Here is a 27674-nt window from a genome sequence, read left to right as displayed (position 1 = left end):
ATAGGAGGATCTTGGCCATGGCTTGAAAATATAGCACTATATTAAGTGCTTGTGTGAAACCTCTTATAATTCTGCTTCTCATTAAAGCTTCAATATTGCTAAAGAAGCCTAGTGTGGAAGCAAACCTAGTTCTTTTGCATTGCATGTTCTTTGCCCTTTAAAACTATTTAGGCAGAACCTCTGGTTTTAAATTTAGACTGCAAATCATACTTTCCCCATTTTCAATATCATTCTCAAAAGTGTAGTGCCCAACATTGTATTTAGTACACTAAACACTGCCTGACTCGTGCAGAATAGAGCAGATAAATAAAACCATATTGGATAGTCAAGCAAAATCCTACCAACTTCTACTTCTGACATAGAGCAGCATCCTCTATAAAGGCTGGCAGCTCTTCATAATTTATTGTCTCACTGTCTTTATAAATTCAGGTAGGTAGCTGTGTTGGTCTGACACAGATGAAATAAATTAAAAAATTAAAAAATTGTCCAGTAGCACCTTAGAGACCAACTAAATTTGTTCTGGGTATAAGCTTTCGTGTGCATGCACACTTCTTCAGATACACTGAAACAGAATTCACTAGACCCTTATACATAGTGGGAGGGTTGGGTGGGGTTTTTCTCAGAAGGGTAGGAGGAGGGTGGGGTGGGTTTTGCCCTTCTGAGAAAACCCCCACCCTCCCACTATGTATAATTCTAGTGAATTCAGTGTATCTGAAGAAGTGTGCATGCACACAAAAGCTTATACCCAGAACAAATTTAGTTGGTCTCTAAGGTGCTACTGGACATTTATTTATTTATTTATTTATTTAGTCTACATAAATGGAGGACGGGGGATTTGGAAACAATTTGGGATGGTAGGGAGAAAAGAGAGGGAGAGAAACAGGAAAGGAAGGATGGGGTGCTGGTGGAGAGCAGGGAAAGTGGCAGGGTGCTGGAGGGACGGGGAAGTCAGGTGAAGGAAGCGGGGAGCCCAGGTGTGCGTGTCTGCGTGCGGGGAAGAGATGGAGGAGCAGAAGACATCCAGGGATGGGTGGCTGAAGAGGGTTGGGTGGCTAGAGGCGCTCAGAGGTGGAGAACTTGGTGTCACGGTCCGGTCGGCGGGTGGTTGAAGCCCTGTCTGAGGACGTCGGGACCAGAGGCAAGATGGTGGTGTAGAAGCAGGAACAGGTGCAGGGTTGAGGGTCCAGCAGCAGGCAGTCACAGGCAGAGACGAAGGTCTGGGAGTCAAGGAGCAAGGCGTCGGCAAGGCAAAGGTCCAAGGGTCAAGGATCAAGGCATCAGCAAAGGCGAGGTTCCAAGGAGCAAGGCGTCGGCAATGCAAGGGTCTAAGGAGCAAGAGGCCAGATGCAACCAGGTAGGGATAGCGTTGCTGTGGCAAAGAGCTGAAGGGAAATGCTGAGCTTTTATCCCTCCCAGCTCCTGCCACCAGGTGCAGTGAGATATCAAGTGGTCTCACCTGAGTGGTCACTCCTTGCCTCTCCAGCACAAGCTGAGGCCTCACCTGAGTGGCCACTCCCTGCTTCTCCAGCACAAGCTGAGGCAGGCCCCAGTCCTGCAAAGCACTACAGGCCCCAGAGCCTGACTCCTGCCCATACTCCTGACAGTTGGGAGGTATAGATTGGGAAGGAAGGATCATAATAGAAATCATAGCGGGATGGATGGATGTGCTGGGAGGCGTGGAGGAGGCAGCCACAGGCTCACGCTCCCCACGTGCCTCCGGAGCTTCCTGCTCCTGGAGCCGCCTCTGAACAGCCGAAAGGCACAGCCCACGTAGCCCCGCCCATGTTCCCACTTTGTGGCCCCTCCCATGCCTTGGCCCCACCCCTTTGCCCCCCAGTTTTGATCCTGGGTACGCCCCTGCATCAGTCTCAACTAACCAGTGAGATAGCTAGCTGCAAGAGTCTTACATGCTAATCTTAAATTACTAGACAAAACTTTTTTTACAAAACTATGCTAAATTGTTCCTAACACAGTTCAGTGTGGATATGCTTTAGCACCATTCATGTATTTTACATGTCTAAATTAGGAAAGCTTTTTTAATTGAAAAATTAGGACTACAATGTTCAGAATTGAATTAATTTAGAAATAAATGGAAAATGAACTTGTAACATGTATGTAATAGTGTATTTTTTCCATACATATAGAAGCCTATATCAAACTAATTATAAAACAGTAACTAGTTTTTATACAGTTAGTAAGCATATATTCATTTTGGTTTGATGTTTCAGATGCAGATATACAAATGCCTAATAGTATTAACATGAGAGATTGTTAATGAGTTCATGGTTACTGTTACTTGGAAATAACATGCCAAAATGAAGACAGTCTCCTAATTGTCATGTGAATTTCTGAGCAAAGACCATTTGAGTTGCTCCCATAACTCAACCTTTTGAAGGTTGACTTTTTCTGGTGGGAACATTTGGTGCTAGCCAAGAGAGCATAGCACTGCAGATAACTGCCAGGGTAATTGATGTTGTGAATTTCAGAAACGTATTTTGTCTGCTAAATATTCATTTTTTAAAAGAAAAAGGAATGACACTTGACACATCAAAGTTGATCATTTCATCAACAGGCTAACAGAGAATAAAGCTGAAGATTTAGTTCTTTTATATTGACACCAATCCTTTAATATGTGATTAAAACATGAAAAACTATAGAAGATGGAGTCGATTGGGAAAGGGGTTTTATGTACTGCAGATTTTCTCCTTGGCAGCAGGGTGCTGGGCCTAGACGTTACCTATTTATATGTAAATTTTCAGGAATAAAAGTTTTCAACAGGTAAATTTAGACCCCACACTGCATAATTCCTACTGAGGTTTCCCAAATCTTTTCTAAGAGAAAAGCTGTAATACTTTTAAAATGTCTCTCTTAATTTTTATCTATAGACAAGATTAACTGCTATTAAGCCTTCTCAACATAAGTTCTTTCTTTAAAAAACAAGCAGGGAAAGCAGCTACAGAATTCAGGTATGCTTTCCCCCCTTGCTATCATTAAAAATAGCATGCCATATTATTGGTAGGAAAGCAGTCACAGCACATGGGATATACAGTATAGATGTTTGTTTTCTAGTTAATTACTATTTTGTTGATTGTGGGCATATTGCAGGTCCTCATTGTGATAAACACATACAGGGAAAAGAATGGTCCAGCAAACTACAGCATTTGTATCAGGAGAATTTTATGTGAGATATTCAGATAAGGGTTAGAATTTTCCTAATTTTTCTGTTATAACTTTTGAATGAGCCAGCTGCAGTGTTGCATCTTGTGCTGGTTATAACAATACTAACAGCAGTATACGAATGGATTTTCACAGCTATCATTTAAATCATAGAGTTGGAAGAGACCACAAGGGCCATCCAGTCCAACCCCCTGCCAAGCAGGAAACACCATCAAAGCATTCCTGACAGATGGCTGTCAAGCCTCCGCTTAAAGACCTCCAAAGAAGGAGAGTCCACCACACTCCTTGGCAGCAAGTTCCACTGTCGAACAGCTCTTACTGTCAGGAAGTTCTTCCTAATGTTTAGGTGGAATCTTCTTTCTTGTAGTTTGAATCCATTGCTCCGTGTCCGCTTCTCTGGAGCAGCAGAAAACAACCTTTCACCCTCCGCTATATTACATCCTTTTATATATTTGTACATGGCTATCATATCACCCATTAACCTTCTCTTCTCCAGGCTAAACATGCCCAGCTCCCTAAGCCGTTCCTCATAAGGCATCGTTTCCAGGCCTTTAACCATTTTGGTTGCCCCCTCTGGACACATTCCAGCATGTCAGTATCCTTCTTGAACTGTGGTGCCCAGAACAGTATCCCTCCCGTCATTTGGCTTCATTTCTCACTCTTATCTCGCAGTTCCTTTATACCCACATGTTTAGAACCAGTTCGTAGGATTTATTTCAGTCCTGCAAGTGTCTTTAAACTTCTACAGTTCTTCTCCATATAATCAATAAATTTACTCCATTCCCTTTGGAACATACTCTCTTCCTGGTTACGGATCCTGCAGGTCAATTTTGCTAACTCTGCATAGTCAATCATTTTCGTCTGCCACTCCTCAATCGTTCGTATATCTTGTAATTTCCATTTTTGGGCTAATAACGTCCTCGCCGCGGTTGTATCATACATAAATAGTCTCTGATCTCCTTTTGCTATTTCCTCTCCCATCAATCCCAATAGAAAAGCTTTAGGTTTTGGGGGGGGGGGAGTATACTTAAACATCTTTTTCAATTCATTATATATTATTTCCCAAAATCTTTTTACTTTTTCACGTATGATAAAATTCACCATCTCTATCTTCACATTTCCAGCATACTTTACTACTCATTCTATACATTTTAGCTAATTTTACTGGTGTTAGGTACCATCTATACATCATTTTCATTACATTTTCTTTCAAGGCGGTACATGCAGTAAATTTCAATGTTTCATTCCATAATTTCAACCACGCATCATACTCAATATTATAGCCAAAGTCTCTTGCCCATCTTATCATTACCTCTTTTGTCTTTTCATCTTTCGTAAACCACTCTAACAAAAAGTTATACATTTTTGATATCAATTTCACTCTGCCTTCCAACAATTCAATTTGAAATTTGGACCTTTTGTCTTCAAAACCTATTTTCCTATCATTTAACAACACATCATTCACTTGGTGGTACTGCAACCATCCAGTCAAAACCTCTTTTATTTCTTCATATGGTTTTAATTTCCAACCTCTATCCGATTTCATCAAAATCTCATAAGTGGCCCACCTCCCCTCCATATTTACCTTTTTAACAGTTAAAACCTCTACAGGTGAGATCCACCATGGGGTCTTTGTTTCTAGCATCATTTTATTTCTTCCCAAACCTCATATAATGATCTTCTTATCAATTTTTTTTTGAAGAACCGATCGCTATTGCCTGGCAGGGTCGCAGCTTTGTGCCTCCAAGGTAGCTTTGTTCTGCTGCGCCACGATTAGCTCCGACCCCCTGCTCTCTAATCGCCCCAAAATAGGCAAACCGAGGGAGGAGGGAACTTGCTTCTGGCGTCTGCCGGATCCACGTCCCCAAAACTCTCAATTTGGGGTTTCTTCTGGGGGGCCGCTGTGCTGGAGCAGTCCCCCCCCCTTCCTCGAAGGCACCATGTTCTCCTCAGCTGAGGAAAACTGTGCCCGCTATTGCTCCGTGATCGGCTGGAAGACATGGATCTGAATGTATAAAGCTGTACTTCGTTTGACAGACAATATATTGTACAAAGTTACATGTTGCAGGATCTTGATCCATGACTGGATCACCTGTTTTTTTTAAAAGAGCTGTAGGAATCCTGAACTAGATCAGAGCGACAGCCTTGCTGTGGGGGGTGGGGTGGTGATGGTGTTAAACCATTTCCTCTTCTTGCTATGTCCTCAAGTATGCTGCTTTAGCCATACTTTGGCAGAGGGCAAGACAGGCACAATATAAGTCCTGGTTTCTTCCCTCAGTGAAAACTGATTTTGATCAGCGTTATGCCCTTCTCAGTAGAGGCTGATCCATAATGGCGAATGAGTCAGTTCCGCCTTGCAAGGGCTCCAGCTCCACCAGTCTTCTGCCCCACCAGTCCCAATGGCCAACCCTGCCCACCAATCCTGGATCCAATTTGGGATTGCCCTAGTTGACGTAGGATTGCAGATCTTCTGCATAATTTGTGGCTTGTCCCTTAGAGGTGCAGCATGCAAATATATAAAGCTGTCTTATTCCAAATCAGTCCATTGGTCTGTCTAGCCCCTGCCAAAGAGGCTCCATCAAATGTGTTATACCCCTCTTTGAATTGCAAGCCTTATCAATATGGTGTTGGGCTACCCACTTATAAAGTATTTTGAGGTGATGTTCTGGAAATAGTTTAGTATTGGAATCCTCACTGTGCTTTAAAGATGTGCATGTTTTCATAAACTTCTTGTACTCTGACCCTTAAGACAGAAAATAGCACCTTTTGCACAGGATGGGTGATTGTACTGTTTAAGTTAACGTGAGCATGTGTTGCCGTTGGCATCCATCTTGTCTCAAGAGACAATGGAAGATTGTGCCATCTGGGGGAAAGGCAAACCATTGTGTACTTACAGCACCTGCTGTGGCTGTAGAGACCAATATGTTTGGTTTCGCTGTTAGATGCACCATAGAATTCATTCTCTCTGTGCTCCTCCCAGAAGAGCATAAAGAGCATATTTAGTGCCCATTGCTTCTTCCATTTCATATGCTTAAAATAGCACAACTCACTTTCCTCTCTCTCCTCTCCTTCTATTGTTCCCCCACATTTGGGGGGAAATATTATATATGGGTGGGGTTTTCTCATGTTTCCTTACTTGTGATTGGTTTAAAAATTGCAATTTAAACATGTTTTCTGGCACACTATCATCTACTCTGACTGGCAGTAGTCTTTCCCAGATTCTTTTACTGGCAATTCCAGGAATTTTACCTGGGGCCTTCTGCATTCAACACTTGTGCACCAGCACAAAGCTATGGTCCTCCTTCATTCCAATGTAAAACATATTTCCTTGCTGCCATCATTACCACATTAAGGACACAATAGTCCATTATCATGTGTCTTCAGTCAGATTCCCATCAGGATTTCCTCCTCTTGCACTCTAGCCATTGTCCCACCAAGTGGCCGTACATACTCTGCAGGATCAGGGAGGGCACTTGTGAGTGATCATGTTGATGGTCCTACACCTCTCACCATGCCCTGGCCAAACCAAATCTTGACAGGTGCACCATCCATGTCAACCAGAAAATCATCCAGGGTAAGGCATCCAGATTCTGTAAGTTTTCAGGAGTGGATCATCCCAATGCCTCCACCCTTGGGTGGTACTGCCACAGCTATACCAAACCTCACCAGGGTATGATCTGTTCTTGACAATGAGCTCAGTATTCATTGGTGCTTAATGGAATCAAGCCAGCCAACTCTGTTACAAAGAGCGGGTCACGGGTATGTTCAGCCAAATTATTTGGAGCGCTAATCTACTGGGATAACCCCGTAATTGCCATAGATATAATGAAGTCTGAAAAATAGTAAAATTTGCATACGGACAACATCAGCATAAGTTAAAACAATCATTAAGTTAATAACATGTAGGCAAATAAATACGTATCTGAGGCCATTTGCTTTATCTAAATGTATTGCTCTGTCACCTGGAGTAAAAGTTTAATGTTTCCAAATATCAGGATTTATACAATCGAATTTATTATTTTGGAAAAGTGGAGTTTCTAATGTGGCACTGACTACTGTGAATTAATTGTGGTTATACCATTTGTCTTAGAGGAGAATATCTTTTCTATTTATTTAGCTTTTGCATTTTGATGATAAAGTATTCTGCTTTAAAGTTCTTAAGCAGTTATGAACTTTTGATAAGAATCTTCTTTCTGCTTGAAAAGCAAGTTGTTTAAAAGCTTTACTCTGGGCAAGATGTGTGCAGCTGTTTCCCACATAGGCTTTTGCTTGTATTTTGCTTCATATGCTACTTCAACCTTTTTTCCCCCGCCCATTTTTTCTGTTCTTTCTTTTACTCTTCTCTTTTTTCTCTCTCCCCTTTCTGCTCTCTGGATGCAGCCAAACGTAAAGCGTGGAAACTAAATCGTGTTGGTAGCCTGCGAAATATATACAGCAGCAGCAGCACCAACACTGAAGGTAACAAAATCCAAGCCCCATCATGTAGGGGACCTGCTCCCTCTCCCTCTCCCAGCAGTAGCTTCATTGCCTCTCCCTTTCCTTTCCCCTAAATCCTGGGATAGCAATGAAATTTGCCCAAAGCACGTGGGCTTTCATGTTGTGTATGCAGAGCCATTCCTTTGGTCTTTTCATCTTTCTGTTTGTGTGTTTTATTTTGCCATTCATGTTCCTTTCAGTTTACTTAAATTTTGACCTTTCCCTCTAGTCGTGGAGTAGTGATGTTTAAATTACTTCAAGAACCCATTTTCTTCAAAAAAAAAATTATTTTCCCTTTATACATGTGGGCACTCAATGTAATATTTCCCAAGTTATTACAGTTTTTTAAAGTGTTGGTATCAGGTGTAATGATCTGTAGCCAAATACAATAGTGTGCTGTGACATTTAAGTAACAGTCTTAATTTGTTTTGTGAAAGCATTCTCCATAATGCTTTCTGCAGCTCTAATCCAGAAGCGAGACAGAGCCAAACCATTTGCATGTGCTACTCTTGCTTGTAAATTCTGTATATTGTTGTATTTCTAAAGGTCGCCTGGTGCCAAAGTTCACAAATTGACTTACATTGCTGTTTTCGGTGAAGGCAGCCATCATGGCTTTTGTATAATAGCAGATTGAATTTCTTTCCTTCACCTTCATTTGAACAATGCAATTATAAACTGTCTTCTTTTTTTACTTTTTAAAAAAAAACAAAGGTCAAAGGTCAAAATTACTTGGAAACCAAAGGGAGGGAATCTTTATCCACCATCTCAGAGACCATATAAATAGTGATGCTGAATGCAAAATAGGTCACAATTCAGTAATCTTCTTGTATTGGGGGGATTTTTTTTCACTTAAGTGCAAACCAAATGGGTCAAGTAATCACAAGCACATGCCCTTACACTAATTGACTTATTTTGGAATGATTATAACTGTAATATTTTTTTTAATGTCACTGTTTTCTGGGCTGTTGGTTTTAGTGATTGAGAAGAGACAGCATTAAATCTCTTGTAAATTTTAAATTGCATGTTCTTTCTGTAAACAAGTCCCTGTGTTCACATTCTGATCATTAACCTTTGGTGATTTATATCACAATCTCTTTTTTTCACAATTACTACTCTATCTCAGGCAGTTGCCTTACTTACCACCAGATAAAATGTATCTGGGACACAAAAGTGCTTTTTTACAGCCACTTGTTAGGGAGCAATTTTTACTATAATATTGGTTTATTTCCCATTGTAAAGATTAAATTGTCACCTTTTAAAATAACAAAGCTGTAAGCTCTGAGACAATATTTGCTACCTTTCAAATGGCTTTTAGAAGAAAAACGGGGACCAAATTAGTCATAAATATCCACTGCCTGGGAATAATAAATAAGGATTGTTTTTTGCAGTTAAAACAGAACCACACATGTTCACTGTTTTCACCCCCAAAGTGCGTCACTGAATATTTCTGTATTTTGCGCTTTCATTTCTTGTGTCTACATAGTGTTTCATTTCATTTGATTATTTCCTAGTTATCATTTTGAAAAGTGAAAGTATATTACCTTGTTTGCCACCAAAATATTTATTTAATTAGAAAATGTTAAAAAAATATTTGCTGGAAAAAATATCCTAGCAGTGTGCTAATTCCATTATATATAAAGCGTGACTAATTTCCACCAACCAATTAAAAACAAATGTGCATCAAATGATTATTAAAAGCAAAGATAAAAATCAATAAAACATTCAAAACAAATATAATTGACTCATGTGATTGGGTAAGCTTGCTAAAACAAAGGTTTTCAGCAGTCAAACAATATAGCGAGGGCACCAATGGGTATAGAATTCCAGGTCAGAGATATTGCCACACTAAAGGAATTACATCTTTCAATGTGGAACAAACAATAAGCACTTGTAAAGTTCAGGTTCTGCAAATCAAAGTAATCAGATAGGTGCATGAGGTAAGACAGTGATGGTGAACCTATGACACGCGTGTCAGCACTGACACGCATAGCCATTTTCAGTGACACGTGGCCGCATGCCGAGACCTCACTTCCGGCCAGTGGCGGAATGCTGCAGGTGACGCATCTCTGGGGGCCTTGTGAATTTCCGGCAAGGCAAGATGGTGGTTGGCATGGAGCCGCGGAGCTCCTGAAAGTGACCAGTGCTACAGGAGCTGCTGGACTGGCTCCAGAGCCACTGAAACCGCCACTGCCCAGACACTGGGGGCCACCAGTGCAGCAACCGGGGAGCTCCCAGACCCCACCCCCACCCCGCGAACCTGACGGCCAGCCTCGAGGCACTCCGGAGGCTGGAGGAGGAAAAAAGAAGCCCCGGGCCCGCTGCCGCCACCCCCACAGAAAGGAGGGAGAAAAGAAGGAAAAACAAGGCAAAGGAGAACAGGGGTCCGCTCGCTCCGTTTCTGTCCCCGTCACCCCCACTGCAAGGGAGAGGAGGGGGCCCTTGGAGGAGGGAGAAGAACCCCGACCTCGACCTTGCTGCTGCCACCGCCGCCACCTCGCTGCCATCCCGGGAAGAGAGAAGAGACACCCAAGTAAGCTGAAACCCCTTCCCTGTTGCCCCGCTGCCGTGCAAGCATAGCTGAGTGAGGGGAGAGGTGGGCTGAAGAGGGCCATGAGTTGGCACAGGCCCAACCCGAGCCCACCTCCCCAGCGGCAGACCCGTTGGAGGAAGGCCTAAGCCCAGAGTCCCACTGGGAAAGACCTCTGAGTTTTGCCTTTTTAAGGAGAAACAATTATACATTTTTGTTATTTAAACTATAAATATCACGAAATTATGCTTTTTTTCTCAAAGTGACACACCACCCAAGTTATGCTCGGTTTTTTGGCGAATTTTGACACACCAAGCTCAAAAGGTTGCCCATCACTGGGGTAAGACTATCCCTTAAGTGAACTGGTCTCAAACCATTAAGGACTTGTATGTACTGATGGCAACACCTTGAGTATGGCCTGCTAATCAATCAGTAGCCACTGCAGAACTTTGATCAAAAGCTGACAAACTCTCAATGTGGCAGCATTCTGAGCTTAACCGCAGTTTCCAGATCAACCACAAGAGAAGCCACAGAGTGCATTGTTGTAATTCAACCTTGAATTTGCCGCAGTGTCTGAATGACTGTGTACAAGCTATCCGGATCCGATTACTCAGGTACAATAACCACTCGACCATAGAGCCTACATCTTGTGAAGATTCAAGATGAGATTGTTTTCTCTCACTCACCCCACTATTGCATGCAGGCACCAATTTAGGGCCTGTATGGCCTCCCACAATTCAGATGTTATGGAGAAGTAGAGCCTTTGCCCCAAGTCTCCTAATGGCTCCTAAAATGCGGGCTTGACAATACTACCATTCAGTGGATTTGTAACTGGCTGGCTGACCGAACCCAAAAAGTGCTCATCAATGGCTCCTGAAGTGACTAGTTTGGTGCCACAGGGTTCTGTCTTGGGCCCAGTCTTATTCAACATCTTTATCAATGGCTTGGATGATGGGCTTGAGGGCATCCTGAGTAAGTTTGCAGATGACACCAAATTGGGAGGGGTGTCTAATACCCCAGAGGACAGGATCACACTTCAAAATGACCTTAACAGATTAGACAACTGGACCAAAACAAACAAGATGAATTTTAACAGGGAGAAATGTAAAGTACTACACTTGTGCTAAAAAAACCCAAAAGGCACAAATACAGGATGGGTGACACCTTGCTTGAGAGCAGTACATGTGAAAAGGATCTAGGAGTCTTTGTAGACCACAAACTTGACATGAGTCAACAGTGTGATGCAGCAGCTAAAAAAGCCAATGCAATTCTGGGCTGCATCAATAGGAGTATAGCATCTAGATTAGGCATCCCCAAACTTCGGCCCTCCAGATGTTTTGGACTACAATTCCCATCTTCCCCAACCACTGGTCCTGTTAGCTAGGGATCATGGGAGTTGTAGGCCAAAACATCTGGAGGGCTGCAGTATGGGGATGCCTGATCTAGATCAAGGGAAGTAATGGTTCCACTGTATTCTGCTCTGGTCAGACCTCACCTGGAATACTGTGTCCAGTTCTGGGCACCACAGTTCAAGAAGGATACTGACAAGCTGGAACATGTCCAGAGGAGGGCAACCAAAATTGTCAAAGGCCTGGAAACGATGCCTTATGAGGAATGGCTTAGGGAGCTGGGTATGTTTAGCCCGGAGAAGAGAAGGTTAAGGGGTGATATGATAGCCATGTTCAAATATATAAAAGGATGCTATATAGAGGAGGGAGAAAGGTTGTTTTCTGCTGCTCCAGAGAAGCAGACACAGAGCAATGGATTAAAGCTACAAGAAAGAAGATTCCACCTAAACATTAGGAAGAACTTTCTGACAGTGAGAGCTGTTTGACAGTGGAACTTGCTGCCAAGGAGTGTTGTGGAGTCTCCTTCTTTGGAGGTCTTTAAGCGGAGGCTTGACAGCCATCTGTCAGGAATGCTTTGATGGTGTTTCCTGCTTGGCAGGGGGTTGGACTCGATGGCCCTTGTGGTCTCTTTCAACTCTATGATTCTATGATCTTTCCAATGCATCAATATCAGTCTTTTGGCCCTAGTGAGGGCATGGAGAATCCATTTGCAATGTCCAGTTGTCAAATTCTACATAGTAGATATATAATTCAAAAACGTATTATCCTCTGAAAAATAGGTATTTGCATTTTGGAAATCAATTAATAAAAGTAGTATGATAAGTTGGATAGATAAATGTTGTTAAATTTATATTTATACTGGAGCAAACAACTCCACTGAGTACTTTCTTGAGTGCCTTCACCGTTTAATATCCAACCCCCCCAAAGTAGTTATTTACTTTTTGCTATCCTTCAAATATAGAAAACCTCCTGCCCATTAACCCTCTGTATGCTAAATTCCCGGGCCGGGGGGGGGGGAGGTGATGATTAATTGGCTCACTAACCTTTTAGAGGAAAAATAAAATAAAGAATGGCAACAACCTGGATCTGTGTTAAGAGTAGGATTCTTTTTGAAATCAGTTTGATGGCCAAGTTGCTTGTCCCTGAATATAACAAAATTAGTCACCTGGGACTTCGTCTGCATAGAAACTGGACACAATTAGAGTAATATTCACTGTTGTTAATGCAGTTTGGGGTAATTGGGCAAGTTGATTTTGACAGGTTGATGGTGCTAAAATACTATTATAGTGGACCTTTCCATGCATAACAGTTCAACTTAGGAAACTGTTTAATAAAATGTTGTGATTGGGCTCACAGGGATTTAAACTGCACGAACTGCAATACTGCTGGGTTTAAAAGTTAACCATTTAGTTCTGAAACCAGCTTTTGAGTGTATAACTATCTTTCTGTCAGACCTTTTGTGAACAGAGATAACTTCCTCAGCATATGTCTGAACTGCATTCGGAGTCTGTAGGTAGCCAAATCCCTGTAAGAAATGTCTTCCTATGGATATTCAAAAATGCTACCTAACTGCTTATCTCTGGTGACTACATAGGAAGCTGCCTTATGCCATTGGTCCATCTAACTCAGTGCTGTCAACCCTGATGGGCTGCAGCTAAGCGGGTGCTCTACCCTGCAGAACACCTGTCAATCAGCAGTTGCCCTCAGTCAACAGATGATGACCAAACATCCTTTTCTTCCCAGCAGCTGAGAGCAGCCGTAGTCTTGTGACCTCTGTACCTGCAGCCAATCAACATCTCCCGACTGCAGCACAGGCGACAAACTGTTTTCAACTGTTTCAACTGTTTTTAAATTTGTGTGGGGTTTGTTGTTGGTAGTGATTTTTATTGAGGGAGGGAAGGTGTATCTGGGAGGAGAGGAGCTGGGGAGAGCCTGGAGGCCCATTGCAGGGGTTCAGTGTGGCATGAGAGGTGGGGTAGGCTGGCTAAGGGGCACACAGCACAGGCAGCTAGTGACATGTGTGACATGTGTGACGTGTGCCACCCCCTCCTCCAACCTGGGGAATTGCCCTTGGATCCTAGCTGAATGCTGGGTGGATCTGAATCAGACCTCCCTCACCCGTGATCTGATTGTGGATGAGGAGACTGATCTGGCATGTATCGCTGAGACCTGGGTGGGTGAGCAGGACAGAGGTGGTCTCACCCAGCTGTGCCCATCTGGTGGTGCTGCTTGGTGGTGCAGCATTAAGCCAGACTTTAAGGTCAGGGAGGGGACTTGTGGTCTATAGAGATTCTCCCGCTCTTTCTTTCCAGGCTTTCTGTCCAGCTAAGGGGGATCTGGAATGTGTGTTCTTGGCAGATCGGGACAGATCAGGGATTCTGCTAGTTTACCGCCCACCTCCCTGCCCAGCAGTCTCCCTGCCTGAGCTGAAAGAGCTGCTTTTGGAGGCAGTGTTGAGGATTCCCAGACTGCTGTTTCTGGGGGACTTCCACATCCATGCCGAGGTGACTGGCTCCGAGGTGGCTCAGGATTTCATGGCTGCTATGATGACCATGGGGCTGTCCCAACATATCACTGGCTCAACACATGTGGCAGGTCGCACTCTAGACTTTATTTTCTCAGCTGGGTAGGAAGAGGGTGATCTGAAAGTGGGGGATATTGATATCAGTCCCTTGTCATGGTCTGATCACGTCCTGTTGAGAATTAGGCTTTCAGCCCCTTTCCCCCTCTGTAGAGATGGGAGATTATCAGGATGCTCCACCTTCTGAGCCTGATGGATCCAATGGGTTTCCAGATAGCTCTGGAGGATTTTCTAGATGCTCCTGTCAAAGTCCTAAGCAACCTCTGGAATAGGTCGGGCCATTGACACGATTGCTCCTGAGCACCCTTTCCTACTTTGTGATTTCGTTTGGCCCCTTGGTATACTCCAGAGCTTAAGGCGGGGAAACAAGCTGGGAGGTGGCTCAAATATGAGTGGAGGAATACCCCAGTTGAATGCAATTGAACACTGGTTCAATTTAGCATACTTTGCTGCCTCCATTGCATCTTCGCCTGGCAAAGTTTTTCCTGGTAGTGCAGGGTCTTTTACAGTCTGGCTAGGAGGTGACAGAACTGAGAGTAGCTTGCTGTGACTTGTTTGCAAAGCATTTTGAGGATAAAATCACTTGCATCCACGGGGACTTTAACTCTCCACTGTTACAGCAGATGGATCTCATGGGGCGTCCAGAGCACTGTCTTGTCCAGTTGTGTTGGTGGAATTTTAGTTAGTAAGTCTTGAGGTTGTGGACAAGGTGCTTGGATCAGACAGGGCAACTGCTTGTGCTCTGGATCCTTGTCCCTCTTGGCTGATAAAAACTAGCAGCCAGCAGTGACGTAGCAAGGGTTGCCAGTACCCAGGGCAATGCAAGTATTGGGCCCCCTAACAAGTAAATCTAGAAGTGAGTGATCACACGCACTCGCACACCTACAGACATAGAAACAACAGGATGTTTAGTTCAAGGAAAATGAGAGACAAAGACCAAATTCCCTTAAGCACACTGGTCGCTAATCTACACTTAGCTGACGGATTCTACACTAACAAGTTTGAGGTTCAGGAGGATGTAGGATGAAATTGGTTTTGTCTGGGGAAGAAAACCTGCTCTGGATCTTGTCAAATTTATTTAAGTTATATATTACCCTTCCTCTGAGGATCAAAAAAACATAGCATCACAAACCAACCAATAACCATAATAAATCTGTTTTAGCATTTTAACTTTTGCATTTTAGCATTTTAACTTTTGTACAGTTGTGATTCCCCCCCCCCTTGATTTTACTGTTTTCAAAGAATTAGAATAATGGAGTTGGAAGGGAACCAAGGGTTATGCAGTAGGAATCCAGCCCACAGCCGCCCTGGGCTCAAATTACAAACCTTCTGGTTAACAGCCAGACACACAGACCCTGAACTGCCCTGAGATCTTTGGATGACAGGCGGTATACAAATTTAATAAATAATAATTATAATATGCACATTTACCCAAATTCCTGAGCAGTTGACTTAGTAAGCAGTTTGTTTATAGCATATTCCTAGCCGCCATCCCTTTCTAACAGCAGTGCTTTGACAAATGGCTGATTTCAAACCCTACTTAATCCAGCCAGTGTGGTGTAGTGGTTAACAGCGATGGACCCGTAATCTGGTGAACCGGGTTCACTTCCCCGCTCCTCCACATGCGGCTGCTGGGTGACCTTGGGCTAGTCACACTTCTTTGAAGACAAAGGAAGGGAAGGAATAAGCAGGGGAAAGCTAGACTGATGTGGTTGTCTGTATTTCCACTGAAAGCCACCTTGCTGTGGCTCTAAAAAGGGGGCACTGCTTATATTTTTACAACATGCTCCAGACCTCATCCCTTGCCATTCACAGAACTAAACCATTCATTATTTACATTTTTGATCTTTTTGTAAACCGCTTTGAGCTTTTTTAACAATCAAGTGGTGTAGACATTTTACAGGATCTCCCCCCCACACACACACACACATTTTAAAAGGCTGGAGCCATTTTCTCCTGCACCTGAAGGGATGTGGTGAAGGCCAGCCTCCCTGCGCAGGGTGTCCCACAAATGGGCAACCGTCTCACAGAAGGACCCCACAGGGCACCGCCACCTCTGAACCTCCCGAGGGAGGGTGGCTTGCAGAGAAGGATCCGTCATGCTAAGGCACACTAATGGCTTCCTTCACAGCCTGCCTTGCCCTTGCCCTTCACCACAGGCCAAAGCAAGGGGAGGTGCGAGGGCCATTGTGCGCACTTCCTGGGTGCAGCAGCCGTAGGGCCTCCCTGGCAGAGGGGCGCTCTAGGCAAACACCCACCTCTTACCTGCCAGTGGAATGTGTGCTGCCAGTGCTTCAGCCGCGCTCCCCTAGAGTCGCTTCTGCGCTGCTTCAGTGGTGGAGGAAGGGGGTGTGGTCTGCCCCCAGTGTCATGACTGAGGGGGTGGGACAAAACGAGTTTTTTTTTTTTAAAAAAAGGGCTCATGAAACTTTTTAGGAGTGATATGGTGGCTTAGGCGCCTGCAGGTTCCACGCTGCCTGAAACAGCAGCCTCCTGCCTCTCCCTCAGCTACCCTACAGCCGAGGGGGAGGGAGCGGAGAGGCTCCAAGCATCAGAGAGGCTCACCCCACCCCCATGGGCAGATTGCCCCGCCCCCACGGGTGGATTGCCCCGCCCCCGGCTGCAGGACATGCCCCCGCACCAGGCACCCGATTGGCTAGCTACGCTGCTTCGCTGCTTCCTGAAACCCACCCTCCCCCTCTCCAGCCCAAGCAGCAGGTGAGGAGGTCAGGCTGCCAAATTTAAACCTGAGAAAGGAGCACTTTGTGTGCCCCATAGAAACCTGCACCCGGGGCAATGGCCCCTCTGCCCCTGACCACTCTACGTCTCTGGCGGGGGGGGGGCAGCTGGTTGGGCCAGGGAGGTGATTAATGCCTTCTTGTGAGAGGGGGTGGTCCCTGCCTGCTTGAAGGGAAAAGAAGAAAACCTCCCTGGATTCAGAAAATCTAACTACTGGCCACTTGTTAATCTCCCCTTCTATCTTTAAATATAGTGGGCTGGGGTATCTTTATAACTAACAAAACTGTTCCAAACAATTAGTCAGGCTTTCCTTGCATGTTGTTGTTGTTGTTTTATTTTGCAGGTTTAGCTTTCCTGACATTTCACTGTGATGTGTGCCCAGGTGTGCTATGGTTAGCCTCTCTTTTCATTTTCCAAATGAGGGACAGAGTTATGAGCTCTTTAACCCTTTGTCGGCTACATCTCTTCTTTTCTTAAAATAATGTTTTAATTTAGTATTTTAAATATAAGTTTTAACCCATCATTCTCTCCCTCCATTTTCTCTTTCAGAACAAGAAGAAAACTTTGAGTTTATCATTGTGTCTCTTACTGGTCAGACTTGGCACTTTGAAGCTACAACATATGAAGAAAGAGATGCTTGGGTCCAAGCTGTAGAGAGTCAAATTCTGGCCAGCCTGCAGTCATGTGAGAGCAGCAAGAATAAGGTTAGATGCACAACACTGATCAGAGGAAAAGGATATATGTCATCAACATTTAGACCCTCTATAACGTTTTAAAGGAGAAATTCCTGCAGCATTATTATGTCTGGAGTGTTTTGCCTTGCTTTGCATTTAGATTTTTAATTGCAACTTATTTATTGTTTTACTTTTTCAGTTTTCTATATAATTTCACATTAAAATAACTCATTTGGAATGAATAGTTGAATGAATTACTGTGATTGGTGCTTTTAAATTGATCTAAATCTTGCTTTCAGTATTTTGAGTACAGTAATGCAAAGTAGTAGTTTTTCCTACTTTGTTACTTTTCCATTTTTCCTGGAAGCTGTTGTGTTTCTCTAGGACTAGAAAATGTATGATGCTTTATGTTTAATACTGCAGGAATTCTTTAGGATAGTATTGTGCACAGTGTCCCATTTCAACATTTGTCTACAACTGTGATCTAGCTAAAGTTAGTCATAACTTAATCCTCTCGAAAGTTGTGGGACAGGTTGGTCACAACTAATTTATTCGTTTCAATGGGGATTTGTCGTTACAAAATTTAGCTGGATTGGGACTTACATTTCAAGATACATGTTGACAATTTTTTGTTCTTTTGACCTTGGCTAAGGAAAGCTTAGTGGGGGGGGGTTGTTTCTTCTCTGTAATTAGGGCTGAATACATGTTCAATGTATAAATAAAACTTTAAGTCTTATGACTTTTAAACAACAAGTAGATTAAATTGAAAAGGGAAATATAGTAGTACCTTCATTCCATAATGGCTCGTACATGTTTTACGTTCATAAGCTAACATGAACAGTTCTGCAAAATTGAAGAGATTGAGGAAACCACCAAGACACATTCCTGATAGCGGCAGATCTAGATACCAGCCCACATAGAGTGTTGTATGGCTTCCGTTGAAATCTATAGCCGGAAGTTCATGATCTGATACAGCTAGCTGAATTTGCTCAGGACTCAGCTGGTCTAGAAACTGAAAGTCACTTTCTATAGAGATTATCTTTCTGGGTCAAAGTAGAGGTCACTGGCAGGCCACTGTGAAGAGAGGTCTGTAACCAAGCCACAAGATCAATTCTGACCTTTTGATGGTAGAATGCTCTGTTCCCCATTGCTTCTATTCCCAAATCCTCCCAACAATCAATAACCATGAAATAAAAGTGGTACAGGAATTAATTTAATTTAACAGAATTTTTAAGAATGGACTGTTCTGTAATCATCTATGGTATTAATGGCACACGTCAGTTCTGAGCTTTCTTTACCACTGACAACCCTTTGGATTCCTGATGTCCTGTACTCTCTCTGCCCCAGTGGTTCAATAAAAGCTTGAGCTGTCAGACACATGGATGAAAACTGTGAGCTGTGCCTGTCAGACACTGAATTGCAGTACTTAAAGATGCTACAGGATCAACTTCTGAGAAGCTAACCAAAAGCATCAAATTCCGTGATCATATTCATTCAACCCAGTTCTGAACTCTCTTTTTCACCAGCTGACAGAAATGTTGTCTCTGTCTTTTTCTTTGAGTTCTTATTTCCTGTATGTGTGTTTATTTAAATATACACAGTCCCGACTGACAAGTCAGAATGAGGCCATGGCCCTTCAGTCAATAAGAAACATCAGAGGCAATTCTCGCTGTGTGGACTGTGGGGTACAAAGTGAGTACTTTTTTCCACAAGAAACATTATCCTGTACATCATAAAGCTTGTAGTCTCTTTGCTTCAGTGTTACCTGAACATGAACACCTGTTCTAGTTCTTGCCCTCTTGGTATTGTATTCAGTGTTCTTTTCACTAGTTAGTGCTCATTATGGAATTTGATTTGTGTGGTGTATTCCTATTAAATCCTAATTAACACATGCTGCTGGTTAGATTAAGACCTAAAAATTTTTGTCAGTACTGACCTGGAACATTTTTGAGGAGGGAGATTTTTCCCCAAGTTTTGCATTCCTTTTCAACTTAACATGCTACTGTTATGCTCTAGATAAGAGGGGAAATAATGGCTCTTAGGAATTTTAGTGGATTTTAAAGTCATTCTTTCCAGACAAAAAGGAAAATGTGCAATGCCTATCTTAATATTAGCAATGAAGTACTGAGTACAGCAGCATGAGATTCACAAATATATGTATGTGTAAAACCTTGAGCCTGGCTCAGGAGTCAGGGGGCAGCCACTTGCTTTTTAACCCCTCCCAAGCTAACATGTCTGCATCTGGCACTTGCTATGGGGTTTTGCGGCTAAATCGATACAGGCCTAGTTGGTCCTTCAGATAACTCAGTTTTCTGAGTGGAAGGTGATGGGATCTAAGTTTTAGCCTGGGCATGAGGGTTCCCCTGGAGCAGCTGAAGAGGTGAGGGGGTCAGCTCCCCCTATGCCAGTGATGGGCAACCTTTTGAGCTTCGTGTGTCAAAATTCGCCAAAAAACAAACCACACACAAGGGGCTTATGATGTGGTTACTCTTCCTACCAGTGCTGCAAGTTGAGATGATGCCAATAAGGGGGGAAACACATCTTATAACCCTTCTACCACTGAGATTCCTCATTGCAGGAGCTTCAGCTGAGATTCCTGCATTGCAGGGGGTTGGACTAGACGACCCTTGGGACCCCTTCCAACCCTATGATTCTACATTGTTTCTGCATTTTAGCATTTATTTCAAGATATCTAGACTGCCCTTCATCCAAACAGATTTCAAGCTGGTGTACAAAGGATATAAATAAGCCAATTCATCAACAAAACATCAACATTAATAATGGAATGTCAAAAATGAGAGACAGCAATAATATTGTAAAACAATCATGCAAACTAAATACATCTGTTTAAATGGCCTGTCAAATAAAACCTGGCACCAAAAATAGTGTATAAAGGTAAAGGGACCCCTGACCATTAGGTCCAGTTGTGACCGACTCTGGGGTTGCACGCTCATCTCACATTATTGGACGAGGGAGCCGGCGTATAGCTTCCAGGTCATGTGGCCAGCATGACAAAGCCGCTTCTGGCAAACCAGAGCAGCACACGGAAACGCCGTTTATCTTCCCGCTGTATTTATCTACTTGCATTTTATCCTATTTATCCTATTTATCTACTTGCATTTTGACGTGCTTTCGAACTGCTAGGTTGGCAGGAGCTGGGACCAAGCAATGAGAGCTCACCCCATCATGGGGATTCAAACCGCCAGCCTTCTGATCAGCAAGCCCTAGGCTCTGTGATTTAACCCACAGCACCACCCGTGTCTCAGGTTGCACTTGTACCTTCATGTAAAAACATCATCTTTAAATTACTTGCTTCTAACCTTTACCATGCTCTTGTTGGTAGAACAACATTTGCTATAATAATTCTTAAGATTTTATTCGCCAATTAAACATATTCCCCAAAACCTATGAGCTAAACGTTCCCTTAATTGGCTAAGAATTAGATATGGGGTCCAGACTCATCAGCATCATGGGGTTCTGTTAAAACTTCAAAACAGAGTTGATTACTGGTTACCTTGCCATAAGTGGGAAAAGCTCATAGGATGTATATTCATTGTGTTGCTTTGTTTTCTTTTCCTATAGATCCTGACTGGGCAAGCTTAAATTTGGGAGCCCTCATGTGTATTGAATGCTCAGGGATACATCGAAACCTTGGCACCCACGTGTCCCGTGTGCGCTCACTTGACTTGGATGAATGGTCTATTGAACTCATCAAAGTAATGTCCTCCATTGGGAACGAGTTAGCAAATAGCGTGTGGGAAGAAAATACCCAGGGACATGCAAAACCCTCTCCAGACTCCACAAGGTAAGCTGTTTCAGTGTGCATGCAGGCCTTAAAAAAGTACGTGAAAGATATCTAACTCAAACTTTAGATGGAAATGTTTATCTTTTGAAAGTACCTCTTCACTGCTCTCGTGGCTGCAGTCTTAAATGGGAGCTAATGCTTCTCCAAGAAGCTCAGAGTGGTGTAACTAGTTAACTAGTCCTGCAAGGGAGAGATTCCTCTTGCCCCGTTCTAGCTAGCTAGCGTTTACCCTGAGGGATGCAAGCGAGTTCCTTCTTTGCCTGTGTTTGTGTGTGCTTACTATATACATTGTTGTAAATTTTAAAAGAACGGACTGCAATTCACTTCTGTATACATTCAGTGAATCACTGCAGTTGGGAGCAACACTTACCTGCCCCCAGACTGGTGCTTGGAAGTAGATTTGGGGTTGTGGTATCAGAGTTCTTTCTCCAGATAAACATTATAATTCACAAATACCCTAAGCATAGTCAGCAAAGCATAAGGAAGGCGACCTGTAAGTTCAACACAACCCCCCCCCCCATTCACCACATGTACTGCTTCTTAAAAAAACATCTCTAGACCCAGACAGTATGGCCAACTATCGCCCAGTCTCAAATCTTCCATTCCTGGGCAAGGTGATTGAGCGAGTGGTTGCTGAACAACTCCAGGCACGCCTGGAAGAAGCAGACCATTTGGATCCCTTCCAGTTGGGATTCAGGCCTCATCATGGGACTGAAACTGCCTTGGTCACACTGGTCGATGATCTCCGGGGGGCTAGGGACAAAGGTGAGAGCTGTTTCCTAGTTTGGCTGGATCTCTCAGCAGCCTTTGATACAATTGACCATAACATCCTTCTGGACCGTCTAGGGGGCACTTCTGGATAGCTGGGGGCACTGCCATACAGTGGTTCTGCTCCTTCCTCCTGGGCTGTGTCCAGAAAGTGGGGGGGGGATGAGTGTTCAGACCCCTGGGCCCTCACTTGTGGGGTGCCTCAAGGTTCTGTCCTCTCCCCCATGCTTTTTAACATCTACATGAAGCCGCTGGGAGAGATGATGATGATGATTATGATGATGATGATGATGATGATTTATTTATACCCTGCCCATCTGGCTGGGTTTCCCCCGCCACTCTGGGCGACTTCCAACAAATACCAAAATACATTAAAATATCACAGATTAAAAACTTCCCTAAACAGGGCTGCCTTTAAGTGTTTTCTAAATGTCAGGTAGTTGCTTATCTCCTTGAATGGGGTCACTGTGCCCCTGAAGGACCAGGTGCGCAGCCTGGGAGTCATTTTGTACTCACAGCTGTCCATGGAGGCGCAGGTCAATTCTGTGTCCAGGGCAGCTGTTTATCAGCTCCATCTGGTATGCAGGCTGAGACCCTACCTGCTCGCGGACTGTCTCGCCAGAGTGGTGCATGCTCTAGTTATCTCTCGCTTGGACTACTGCAATGCGCTCTATGTGGGGCTACCTTTGAAGGTGACCCGGAAACTACAACTAATCCAGAATGTGGCAGCTAGACAGTTGACTGGGAGCGGCCGCCGAGACCATATAACACCGGTCCTGAAAGACCTACATTGGCTCCCAGTACGTTTCCGAGCACAATTCAAAGTGTTGGTGCTGACCTTTAAAGCCCTAAACGACCTTGGTCCAGTATACCTGAAGGAGCGTCTCCACCTCCATCGCTCTGCCCGGACACTGAGGTCCAGTGCCAAGGGCCTTCTGGCGGTTCCCTCGCTGCGAGAAGCCAAGTTACAGGGAACCAGGCAGAGGGCCGTCTCGGTAGTGGCGCCCGCCCTGTGGAATGCCCTCCCATCAGATGTCAAAGGAATAAAAAACTACCTGACATTTGGAAACATCTGTTTAGCGAAGTTTTTAATGTGTGACATTTTAATGTATTTTAATGTTTGTTGGAAGCCGCCCAGAGTGGCTGGGGAAACCAAGCTGGAGTTCAAATACCTGAGTGCTTTCTTCCTAAATAGGAGCGTGGGGGTGTTGTGTTCTTTCTTTGGTTTCTGCTCCATAACATTGTAAAAATATAAACCCTGGTGTGTCTTTTGCTATCACAGAACTAATATAGCTATTTGTATCATAATGTGAACAGTGCCAAAAATGAATTCCTCGTGCCTTCTTTGATTCATTATTTGATTACTATATATGCAGATTTGTATAGACATAAATAGTAAAAAAAAGTTTATACTGTACTGAAGTTAAGCTAAAATGCAGAGAAAGTTAGATCTACCCATGGCCCATTGAAACTATATGCTAACCTGTCCTCATAAATCTCAGTTATTTCAATGGGACAAATCGTATCTGGATTTATTCTTCTTGTTACTAATTTTCAGCATAGGTTCATGAAGTAGTTTTGTTATCTGACAGTGCACATCCTTCTTATACAAACAGACCATTAAAGGTTGTGTATTATAACTTTCCATTTGAGGAATATTTTGTTTTCTACTAGTTTATAATACAGATGCCCTCTTTTCTCCTTTTTCAAACAATTTTTTTTTACCATATTGCATAAATGTATGATGTTTGGTTTAATATCGTTGTTTCAAACACAAGGTGTCAGCAAAATCATTAGGTATTTCTTACCTGTTTTGCATCCCTATGATTGCCTCTGGGCACTGGTAGCCAGAAAGGGCACTGGTAATGTACCAAAAATGATTACTTTTTTAAAAGGTAGTTGAATGATTTCCAGCATTATGTCTATCTGAACTGAAGTTTACAGACTGTAGTTAACCCATAGGTAGAGTTCTATGTCAAATGATTAATTTTCTTAATTGCAAGAAGCTGAGTTAAGGAAGCCAAACAGCTCTCCCAAGCCAATAACCTTCCATATCACTCTTGGTTGTGATACATAAATAAATTTGTAGTAGCATTAGTATGTGTAGGATACTAATAAGCACCAGGGACATATGAAGAACTGTCCTACCATTTCATGGATATAGCCACCTTGCAGAAAAGTGGCATCACATACATTTATATAAAAAGCACATACTGTATGTAATTTTTGCAAAAAAAAAAGCAACATTCTAAATGGGTTCACATATTGATTTGCATGTTGGTTGATACCCTAAGTTTTCATCACTTCCCAAATAAGTGTTAGCCAGTGTCAGGGGACCTCCGTACAGGGAGCCTCCCCCCCCATCCTCCACCCCAGCACCTCGAGGAAGTTAGCGGGATGGAGCAGTTAAGGCTCAGCGATCCTGGAGAGCCCTTGCACTGCCCTGGCCAACAGGTGGAGGGGAGCAGGCAGCCGCTTCCGTCGCCCGATTTAAGGCGCGCACCGAAGCGTAAGGTCGGGGGGCGCGTTTTGGGGTGCTGAAGCTTTTATGCTGGACACGTAACAGGCAGCGTCCACTCCCGGATTTTGCAAGTGACTAAGAGGTCATGTTTTTTGCTATCTCTGCACTGTAAATATTATGCACAATAAAAAATTTAAAGTCAGAGCGGACTCAGACGTTGTTACTCAAGAGTAGCCGCAACAGCACCCTTACAGCCAACCTGCAGGTACAGAGCAGACTCTTCTCTCCAATGAGCAAACTACTGTGCCTTCATCCCATTCTTACACTGATTTAACCACACGACACAAATCCCTCTTCTTGCCCACCCTTCTTTGTTCATGGATCCATGATAACAGTTTAGAAACCAGGTGTTCTGTTCAAAATACACCCATAGCTGTAAATGGGAGAAGTTTGCATCAGGACTCTGTGATTAACATATATTTGTTGCATTCCTAAAAATACTAAATTTCATGCCCCCCACATCCAATTTTGGCCAAAATTAGTATAGGTAAAAATAGGCCAAATCTGTTACATTCAGTTTCTGTATACTGTAGTCATGGCAACTGTCTTTCATGCACTGCTACTTTTTCAGATAGATTACTCCTAACCCTTCCAAACTCTGTTGTGTAGTAGTGCACTTTTGTTTACTCATGGGCCATAGATATTTGGGGAGGAGCAGAGGAATGCTCTGACCGCCACCAGCATGCCCACTGCTGCCCCTCCCCCCACGGTTACACTCTGGTTCTGCCCAGCCCCTGTACCTGGTCTCTCATCTATATATAATCTGAGTGGCTTCAGAGACTTATATAATTAAGTGAAATTTTGCACCCTCAGTAGCGTATACAGTAGAAGACTTTGTAACCTAAAGCATTGTGCCCATATCCTAAGCCTAAGTTTGACTGAAATCTTGTTTGCCCTGCTGAGACTTCCCCCTTGCTCCTGTATTGAATTTTGGTTTGTAAGCTTCTTTGTGCAGAATTTCATAAAGAGCAATGTACATTGATAGTGCTATGTAAATAATACCATTAAGAAGAAAAAGTATGTTGATTCTCCATCACTTAATACTATCAAATAGGGTAAATTTCAAGTCTTGGTATGGGAAATACTTCCACTCTTGTGATTTTTACAGTTACTATGAAAATTCAAATAGTTCAGGCGATCTCAACATTAACATCATACCTAACTTTAAATCTGGCAGTTAGAAACAGGTCATTCTTCCTAACCAGGAGTGCAGTGGAAGCTGCAATGAACTTTAAGCAGAGGTTTTGTCTGATTCTGAGGGAAATCTTGGGGAGCAGCTACAGCTTGCAAGTTAACATTTGTGCTCTGTGATTTGTGTGACTATACCAAGCACAAAAAATTTATAAAGTTGCAAAGCAGGAGGGGAGCTTTTGAAACTACTGTAGAAACAAGACCAGCTGGCTTCTGATTGTTTTCAGTGGCCCACTGATTAGGTCAGCTTTAAAAGGCTTGTAATTGGCTCTAGCAATTACCAAACAACCCTGAGAACTGCTTCTCAAACTTCTGGAGCAGTGTGACAAATTGAAGCTGACTGCTGCAGGAGGAATATCGACTTCCTATTTCTAAACAGGGGATCATTAGTCAAGAAAAGCATCTTTTAATTACTCCCAGGAAAGGGAGAAAAGGGGGAAATCTTTTGGTATGGATTGTGCAACAGCTGACATTTTTTCCCAGTGTATTCAATATTAAATTTGATGTCTTGGGGGCATCTGTCCTTAAACCCTCCCTTCGTAATGTGGGTCAAATTAGATTTGATCAATGTTATAATTAAATGAATTGGGGTTCAAATCAAGACTTTTTTCCCATCCAGTTGCTATTGATACCATTTAAGCAAGCACCTAAAGCATTGATTTTGACTGGTGTGGCAGTGAAATGGCAGTGGTGTCTGAACAGCCACACAGGGACAGAATTCTGCTTGATAAAAGAAAGTATTGCTTTTGAATAACATAAAAGACTGTCCATCTTTAAAACAGGAATTAATAAAATGTTTGCCTGTATCTTGATGCTGATCTGGAACTACCTCATTAGTTATTTTCCCTCAATGTTCATCTTAGGATATGCTTTGTGTGTACAAATGCGCTGCCAACACATGGGCTCGGTCCAGATTGCAGGATGTCCTACAAGTCGCAGCAGTACAGGAATGTGATCTGAGTTGGGTTCCTCTTGTGGGACACTCGGACTTCAGCAGACTTAGACGCATGTTTAGAGGTTGCCCAAAAAAGAACTGGTAGCAATTCACGTCAGTATCATGATAGGAAATTGAAGAGCTCCATGTCTTACCTCCCCCCTTTTTTTGTTCTATATGTTGCCATTTTTTGTAAATTGCAGCATAACTTTGTGGTCTCTAGTGATAAGTTTATAACTAAAGGTTTATTACAAGTATGTCAACAATTTGGGAGTTTTGTACTCTCTCCTCTTTTTATAGGTTATTTAGAGTTCTTTGGTGCTGTGGTAAGGGAAATGAGAACTCTGGTAACAGCCCATTAAAGACTCAGTGACCCTGGAATACTGGCTGGCTTATTAAGGGCTGGGGGAGAAGCAGAACAGAGTGGCTGGACAAAGGAAGACAAAGGTGGGTGTGGGTGTGTAGAAAGAATAATTTCAGGGTCCAGGTAGGTTACTTCCTAGTTCGCACTTAAAATTATTGATTAAGAATAGCTTCTCTTTGTATGCTACCTTTCCAAAGTTAAAACCATGCTGAAGGTCACGTACAGCATATTAAAAAAAATATGTAACTACAAACATAACCAAAGTAGTCAAACAATAAACAAAACATCAAAATGTGTACAACCAGATTGAACAATTTTTACATAAATCGTAAGATCCGAAATGAAGATACAGTACAGAAAATTGACAAAAACAGCCAACCCCTCCCTCCCCCCAACAAAACCACATGAACAGAAGTGGTTGTCATCCATAGACATTCATGAAGAAAGTCAAGGTTTTCATGTAGCGGAGCCTGGACATAAGTCAGTCCACACACCCCTCAAAAAAACAAAATAGAGGGAAATCACAAATGTGGCCCAATAAAGACTGAACATGCTCAGTGGACCCAGA

The 27674-nt window shown here is 43.1% G+C and overlaps 1 protein-coding gene and 1 pseudogene across 5 annotated transcripts in view; both read left to right on the top strand.

Annotated features, from left to right (window-relative positions):
* AGAP1 (ArfGAP with GTPase domain, ankyrin repeat and PH domain 1) overlaps positions 1–27674 on the top strand; it is a 373158-nt gene that overhangs the window by 295899 nt on the left and 49585 nt on the right. For 2 of the 4 annotated variants that reach the window (XM_088666036.1, XM_088666000.1), the window contains 4 exons: positions 7558–7635; positions 17399–17553; positions 19125–19215; positions 21106–21328. In XM_088666036.1, coding sequence (XP_088522162.1) covers positions 7558–7635; positions 17399–17553; positions 19125–19215; positions 21106–21328 — 547 coding nt within the window. The remainder of the gene's footprint in view (positions 1–7557; positions 7636–17398; positions 17554–19124; positions 19216–21105; positions 21329–27674) is intronic. The other 2 variants (XM_035139168.3, XM_088666067.1) reach the window with 1 other exon arrangement.
* On the top strand, positions 7733–17391 carry LOC148687455 (uncharacterized; annotated as a pseudogene). Its single transcript, XR_015948973.1, has one exon. The product of XR_015948973.1 is annotated as an uncharacterized LOC148687455 (transcript).

Source organism: Zootoca vivipara, chromosome 1 (genome assembly GCF_965207765.1).
Source record: "Zootoca vivipara chromosome 1, rZooViv2.hap1.1, whole genome shotgun sequence".
Lineage (NCBI taxonomy): Eukaryota > Metazoa > Chordata > Lepidosauria > Squamata > Lacertidae > Zootoca > Zootoca vivipara.
This window is presented reverse-complemented; position numbering and strand designations above follow the sequence as displayed.